The sequence below is a fragment of the Primulina huaijiensis genome, chromosome 4, assembly GCF_012295235.1.
Source record: "Primulina huaijiensis isolate GDHJ02 chromosome 4, ASM1229523v2, whole genome shotgun sequence".
NCBI classification, from domain to species: domain Eukaryota; kingdom Viridiplantae; phylum Streptophyta; class Magnoliopsida; order Lamiales; family Gesneriaceae; genus Primulina; species Primulina huaijiensis.
Window position 1 is genome coordinate 22,097,823 of NC_133309.1, and position 8,495 is coordinate 22,106,317.

The 8,495-nt window shown below is 40.9% G+C and overlaps 1 protein-coding gene across 1 annotated transcript; it reads right to left on the bottom strand.

Annotated features, from left to right (window-relative positions):
* Positions 1 to 2,927: 2,927 nt before the first annotated feature.
* On the bottom strand, positions 2,928 to 4,171 carry LOC140974756 (probable aquaporin TIP3-2). The gene is made up of 3 exons (XM_073438237.1): positions 3,901 to 4,171; positions 3,496 to 3,746; positions 2,928 to 3,413 (listed from the first exon to the last, which is right to left on the bottom strand). Exons 1-3 carry the CDS (start codon positions 4,028 to 4,030, stop codon positions 3,018 to 3,020), a joined length of 777 nt encoding a protein of 258 aa, XP_073294338.1. The 5' UTR covers positions 4,031 to 4,171; the 3' UTR covers positions 2,928 to 3,017.
* Positions 4,172 to 8,495: the final 4,324 nt, after the last annotated feature.

Genomic DNA, 8,495 nt, shown 5'->3' on the forward strand with positions numbered 1-8,495 from the left:
TCATTCAACTGTAATCGACATGATCAAAATCCAAAATGGACGGTTTCGATTTCAGGGAGAATGAGGAAAAAGGGAGTGACGGAAGAGTTTATTAAGAAAAATTAGATGCACTTCTCTTGATATTTACCATAATTACAAAAAAAAAAAATTTAACTAACTTAAAAACTTATACATAACTCATCTCAAGTTTCAAGCTTACATTGTTTTTTTTTTTTTAAAAAAAGTTCAATTTAGTTTAATTATTAATGTATTTAAGTGAAAAATTAAACAAAACAAAAATAAAATCAAAAAAAAAAAAATTTAAAGTTGTAAATATATTTTATTTTGGTTTTATCGATTTTAGTTTTAAAATAAATTAAGTAAAATATAATATTTTAAGTTTTAACATTAAAAAATAAAAATAAAAATAAAAATATTCATTTTGGCTTCATTTTATTTTTATATTAGTTTTTGTACATTTGTTTTTAAAATTAATTTTTTAAAATATCCATTTCTGATGACTCCAGAATCCAGGAAAATGCCATTACGAGATAATTGATCATGGCAGCTGGTTCAATCGATAACATAGTAGACGTCCTATACTCTGGGAGAACAATGGAGGCAAAAGAAAACGCAGCAGCAACAATCTTCAGCCTGACTATAATAGGGAATATTTCACCCTCCGTGTGGGGACAGTGCCTCATGTGTAGATTCACGGTCTAGATTTAGCCACAAGTACTTGGGGTCCACTTTTTTTTTTTAACATCACAAATGTGGCTGAATCTGGACCATCCAAATCCTGTGGGGGTAGTGCCCCCACAGGTAGGATCGAACGTTCCATATAATAGATGAACACAAGATAACTATTGGTTTTTCATCTAAGAGCAATTCCAGGTCGCTTGGAGACTATTAGTAAACCCGCACAGCATTCCCTTTCTTCAATCCTTGGGTTCTAAATGTTACTATTGGAATTTGTATCTAACTCAATCTCAAAAACTAGCTAAAAGAAGAAGGATTGTCCAAACACATATATGCAAGTCCTAAGAATTTTATCTAACCGATGTGAGACAACTAACACACCCTCCTCATGCCCATAAATGAACATTTGGAACGTAAAGTTTACAAATGACCAAAATATGGGCAGAACGGGTGACCCAACCATGGACAGTCTAACACATAACGGTGGAACATGAGCTTTGATATCATGTTAAGATTGAGACTTGGACCTAACTCAATCCCGAAAACTAGCTCTTGGGGTTGAGTTAGGTCCAAATGCATTGTTCCACTTAATTCAATGAATTGGTTGAATAGGCGAGACTTAATTTTTTTAATTTTTTTTATAAATATTATATATATAATATTATAACTTTATAGTAATATATATACATAATCTTTTTGATTCAATTGAACTTTTCATTCGATAAAATTCGAATTCAACGTAATTGGTAATCGAAAAATAATTCGTTCATCATGTAACACTCGATTCTAAATGAGTACAAAACTCATTTTTCTAACATCATGAACAGACATTTCAACGAGATTACGAATCCTGTTAGATGACACCCAATAACATGTTTAGGGCAATTTGTACATTATTGAAAACGGAGTTGATTTTAATAGAACATAATACATATCAAATAATATCCTCAGCAATTCCTTGTACAACACTGCCAAATCAAAAACGTACACAGCTTTGAAAGAATAGTTTCTTGAATTTGTACTTTAGCTCTTTGGGAGCATGTTCTGCTGTAGAAATTTAAATAAACATGACATGACGCAAGTGAGAAAGAAACTTGCTTCAAAATTACGTTACACAATCGAAAAGATGAAAGGGCGAAGCCGAGCCGAGTTTAGCGTAGCCTAGTCGAGCCGAGCCGATCATATCCGAGCCGAGCCATAAAAATTCGGTCACTGAATGAAGGTTACATTCACTATTCAGGCATCATTTAGGAACTTTATCAAGTGGTATCAGACCACCGGATTAAACCGATTTTGCATCAATGGACTAAACCGAAACCACACTAATCTTATATGCTGATATCAAATCGGAAAGTCATATTTTCACCGGCCATATCTATCTATGCTATTATTCATCAATCCATAAAATAACTCATGGATAATCAAAAATAATATTTTTTGTTCAAATGAACAATCTTAGTAAATTTTAAAAATAACTAAATTATAAGTTACTCATAAACAATAACTTACAATTTAAAAAAGGCAAAAACTAATAACTTACAATTAAAAAAAAGCAAAAACTTGTGTGAAACAGTCTCACGGATCACGGATCGTATTTTGTAAGACATATATCTTATTTGAATCATCCATGAAAAAATATTACTTTTTATGCTAAGAGTATTACTTTTTATTGTGAATATCGTTAGAATTGACCTGTCTCACAGATAAAAATTCGTGAATCATTTTTATGGTTCCGATTCAAACCACAGCTACCAATTCGTGAATCATTTTTATGGTTCCGATTCAAACCACAGCTACCACAGCTACCGTTAAGCTTTTAATCTTCACAAAAAATAATTTATAATTATAAGATAATCTCTTGAAAAGACAAATATCCTATTTAAATCACCAATATAAATTATTACTTTTCATATCAAATTTGTAAATATATAAAATCATTTACATAAACATAGTTGACTCATTTTACATATAAACGACATTATTTACCGTAATACGAATATACTATGTTCATATTTATGATAACAAATTTTTGACCCGTTCATATTTACGATAACGAATAATATTTTTGACGTGAATAATCTCTCGTGAAACCGCATCTTAAACTACCTATAAACTAGCTTTTGATCTACAATAAAATATGAAATTTGCTTTCCTAGTTTGAGACGCGCGCACACACACGATAAAACATGCAAACCAAATACGTACATTCATGCATCGGCCCAACGCCACACACCACAAATGAAACAAAATTGAACCACACACAATCAACATCATTAACAAGTCTCATTTATTCGTTCGTTTAAGGTGACGGTTTCAAGCAGAAATTAGAGCGTGCTAGCTCAGTAATCCTCCGGAGCCAGAGGCTGGTGATGGCCGGTGTGGCGTACTTCTGCCTCCGGTTGTATGAGACCAAACTCATATATTAGACCCGCCACAGCCGCACCCACAAAGGGACCCAGCCAGTACACCCAGTGATATCTCCACCGCCACCCCACCAGCGCCGGTCCGAATGCTCGAGCCGGATTCATCGATGCGCCATCAAAAGGTCCTCCCACCAACACGTTAGCACCAACTATGAAGGCGATCGCGAGTGGGGCGATTGTGCCTAAGCTCTCCCTTCTTGGATCGATCGCAGTTGCGAACACAGTGTAAACCAGCCCAAATGTCATTATTATCTCCATTAGCAGCGCGTTCAGAGATCCTTCTCCGGATGCCACCGAAAACCAACCAGGTCTCTGCATGCAAAAGTGATCAACAAAATACGAACCAAACATTAATTTTTTTTTAAAAAAAATGTTGTAGATGCATAGAATATACCATGCCACCAGTCGCAAGCCTCAAGAGAAGAGAAGCGACGACGGCGCCTAATAGCTGAGCAATCCAGTAGTAAACGGCGCGCAGCAAGGAGACTCTTCCGCCCACGAGTGCACCGAAAGTTACGGCTGGATTTATGTGACCACCGGACACATTCATGCTAGAAGCAACAGCCGCGAAGAACGACAGCGCATGGGCAAGTGCGATAACAAGCAGACTCGACGCGCCTAATGTTCTATCTCCATACATCTTATCTGAAAATATACGACATGTATCTCAATTGATTACCATTGCTCATGCATCCATGCACCAAATCAAACTGACGCACAATTGAAAGACTGGTAATCAACAAGAAGGGGGCCGAGCAAGCAATTTCAGAAATAAAAACATGAAAATAATTATATATACCAAGAGCGAGGATGGAGCCTTCGCCGGCGAAGACGAAGATGAAAGTGGAGAGAAATTCAGACAAGGTAGCCCTGAAAGAGTCGGGGTGGGTGGCTTCTTCAGCCCTCCCAAAATCATACCTGCGAGGCATATCTCTAACCTTCTCGCTTTGCAGTATGCGAACTTTAGCGTTCAAATTTGCTTGTCAATTACTGGTTCGAAGTATGGTAAATTAATAGTTTCTTGGAACGTAAGAATATTGAAAATGGTAGATGATGCAGAAGAAAGTAAGCGATGGAGATGGAAGATGGTGCTTTACAGAGACGCTTAGGGATGATATAGTTGGACACCTGGGAGATGAAATGCAGGAATCATGACACGTACTCGCATGCGTGGGCTCTTCAATGCAAATCCTATATTGCTAGTACGAGTGAAACCAGGTATAGGATAGACCTGACATCAAATACCAGGTTTCTGTGTGGAAAGAAAGAAAAATTGTATTTTTGATCTATATATATTTGTTTTTTTTTTTTCAGTTTTTTATATTATATTTTAAGTTTTTATATTATTTAATTTCAGTTTTAATTTATCGGAAAATTGGCCTTCAGTCTCCAGCCGTCGTTTTTTTTTTGTGTTCAGTCTCTGGGTACTTTTTTAGTATCACATTTCCACATGAAGTGTACCACAATTTGTATGACATAGTACCACAATTTTGTGGGTATGAAGTGAACCCAAAGAAATGTTTTGATTGAAGATTTTTCACCAACTTTCCCTTAATTTATTATGTTTATTTTTTATTATTTAATTTTTTATGTAGTGAATTTATCTAGTTTGGTTTTCATAATACTAAACTAAAATTTAAATTTGACAATGTACATTAAATATCAAATCATAGAGCATATTTGATCTGGTATGATTAATTTGCAGCTCGAACACACATACTATCTCAGAAGTTTAGCTTGCAGACAACATATAATCATGACCTGAAAGTTGTGAATCTTCGTACTAAGCTGCATGTATGGTAATAGCACATTCTAGCACCGACTAACCTAGCTATTTATCCTTTACAATACCTTCCTGGAAAATCTCTTCGTACACCCCCGCGAGGAGTCCGTCTTCCGTCACCAACTGAAGAATGTACTGCGTTAAAGCCTAGTAAACAGTTACAGACAGAATATTCCTTCTCTCCGCTTCTTGTACTAAAGTTTGATAACTAACACTGGTATATTTACCATTCTTTGTAATTTGTAATTGACATCCATCCGTTCATGGGCGCTGGAATTTTCTTTTCCTCATTTTTCGCTGGGGATTTCATTTGTGATACTCATGGAAAATTTGGGGTCTGATTCCAGCGAGTGTCACTAGTCCAGACGCAGGTTTCGAATTTGTCCCGAGCATGAAATCACGAATAAGACTGTTAGAAGGGGGTCGGGAGGGTGTCCCGGCGTAGCCCCTCCGACGCTCAAGTCAGAGATTGAGGATATATGGGGGGAGCAGCTAAGGGCACTGTTGAAAGCAATATATTCATGAATCCCTGAATGAGACACCCAAACCTGGTATTTATAGGAGAATACCTGGGCACTGATGGGCTTTCCACCCAAATGTGGTCTCGACCTCCAAATGTGATCTGGGTCTAGTGGGCCCATGGGTATCACCAGGCTCCCCCTCCCGAGTCGAACTGAATCGTAGGTTCGAAGTTCGATTAATTGTGTTGTCCTCATTTGCAAGGTGTGAGTTGTGCATTTTCTTCCTGCCGCTCGTGAGTCTCCAAAAATTTGAAACAAATCAAATTGCAATCTCGTTCTGAATGGCAAGATTTGGTTTGGGCTCTCCTGTAAATAAGAGTCATTTCTTCACTCAATTTTTATTATTCCCACACAGAATTCACTCTTATCCTCCTGCATACCTTTCCCTCACCAAAGTTCGTGCTCGCCTTATCACAGCTCTCGCTCGCCCCATCACCCTCTCGCCCACCGCCGCACTCGGTACCCTCGCCTCGCTATCATCACCCCGAGCGCTCACACCCTCGCCCTCGCCAGCCGCCGCACGCCCACGCCTCCTCGCCCAAGCCCTCACACCCTCGCCCCATCTCCGCCCTCACACCATTGCCCCAGCCCGCATTCACGCGACCGAGCCTCCTCGCCCAACAACTTGCATGCCCTGGCCTGGACGCCTGCACGCTCGCCCAGCTGTCGGCCCTCGCGCGCACTCGCCCAACTGCTCTACGCGCTCGCCCGGCCAGCTTTGCCTCTCCTCGTCAGCCTCGCCCATCACGCTGTCTCGCATGCTCGCCCAACCGCGTGCTCGCCCAGCCTCTTGCCCTCACCCGGACGTCTGCACGCTCGCCCCCACCTGCTCGCCCAGCCGCTTGCTCACCCAGCTTCCTGCCCTCGCCCGGACGTGTGCACGCTCGCCCCCACCTGCTTGCCCAGCCGCCTGCTCGCCCAGCTTCTTGCCCTCGCCCGGACGTGTGTGCGCTCGCCCCCACCTGCTCGCCCAGGCGCCTGCCCTCGCCCGGACGTCCGCGCAATTGCCCAGATGCCCAGTGCGCTCGCCTGACTGCCAGCCCCGAACGCACTTCGCCCAAAAAATCTGCACGCTCGCCCTGCCAGCCTCGCCTAGAAGCCCCTCGCCCGGCCGCCCATTCGTCCCGTACGTTGAGAATTTTATTCCGATATAGAGAAAATGTAGATATTCCATTGCGAATGATTGTGTGGTTTCTGAAGAGCCCCAAATCCCAACGACCTGATCGGGCAGGTCGATCCCCGTGATTATCGCAGCGGCAAACATCATTCGTTATCGACAAACCAAATAAATTTTTCTAACACGATATGCCATCGTCGCCTCCATCTTCAAGGTCCTCTAATAAGCTTTTAAAGGAAAATAATTTCCACTTCACCGTGCCCTTGACTCCTCTGCTAAAATAGTCCTTAGCTGGAAAAATAAAAACTTCAACATTCTCATCATCTAACTCCATTGCTAGGCGATGCCTTAGCAGGAAAATAAAACTCTAACATCATCATCTCGTAAATCCTCTGCTAAGCCGGGCCTTAGCAAGAAAAATCAAACTTCGACCTACTCACCCTCTGATTCCTCTGCTAGGCGATACCTTAGCAGGAAAATAAAACTTCTACCTCCTCACCCTCTGACTCCTCTGCTTGGCGATGGCTCAGCAGGAAAATAAAAGTTTCACCTCCTCACCCCTGAATTCTCTACTAGGCTCAGCCTAAGTAGGTAAAATTTAATTTCTACACATCAACTCTTCTCCTTTACTAGGCGTAGCCCTAGTAGGTAAAATTTATTTCAATCTCCTCACCTCTGCTCTTCTACTAGGCGATGCCTTAGAAGGAAATTTTAATTTTCTCCTTCCCAACTCTGCTCCTCTACTAAGCGATGTCTTAGTAGGAAAATTTTATTTTTCTCTTTCTCAACTCTGCTCCTCTACTAGGCGATGTCTTAGTAGGAAAATAAAATTTCTCTGCTCCTCTACTAGGCGAAGCCCAAGTAGGTAAAATTTAATCTCAATCTCCTCACATCTGCTCCTCTACTAGGCGATGCCTTAGTAGGAAAATAAAATTTCTCTCCTCAACTCTGCTCCTCTCCTAGGCGATGCCTTAGTAGGAAAATAAAATTTTTCTCCTCAACTCTGCTCCTCTACTAGGCGATGCCTTAGTAGGAAAATTTTAATTTTTCTCCCCCACTCTGCTCCTCTACTAGGCGATATCTTAATAGGAAAATTTTACTTTGTCTCACCCACTCTGCTCCTCTAACAGGCGATGCCTTAGCAGGAAAATTTTAGTTCTCCACACTCACCCTCTAAGTCCTCTGCTAGGCCATGCCTCAGCAGCAACATAAAACTTCCACCTCTTCACCCCCTGACTCCTCTGCTAGGCGATGTCTTAGTTGGAAAATAATAAATTCCAACCCCTCCTAACTCTTCTCCTCTACTAGGCGTAGCCTGAATAGGTAAAATTTAACTCATATCATCCTCATAACACAACAACATCCACAAACTTAATATAAGAACTTGGCTTTATTAAATTTCAACCGATTAAATAGGACAAATTCAAAGATGAAATACATCAATGATAAAATCAAGAATGATATTTCCTCAGGTGATAAGCATTTCAGGACCTCGTTAAAGCATTACTCTGCTAATTCTCCCACTTTTTCTCCGCCCTTCTTTTCTCTTGTCTATCAAGCGAAGGCAATCTAGCATCACTCTCAACGCTCTGCGATTTTCCCACTTCCCTTCTGATTCCCTCATCTCCATCACCTTGTCTCGATTCCTATTCAGAGGAACATGAGATGAGAATTATCCTCTACCTCTAGCTTTATCATCTTCTCTCTCATCCACACCTCTCTTCCTACACCTTCTCTCCGCCCTATCAACCCTACTTCCTCCTGGTCGCTGCTCCATCCTCTTGTGTCGTTGGGCATCTTCTAGATTCACATACTTTTCTGCACGAGCTAAAAGATCATCATAGCTCAATGGAGGTTTCTTGACCAGCGATTTGAAGAATTCGCCTCCTCTTAGTCCTTGGGTAAAGGCATTTATCATGATGTCAGGGGTCGTCGCTGGTATCTCCAGCGCTGCACTATTGAAACGCTGGATA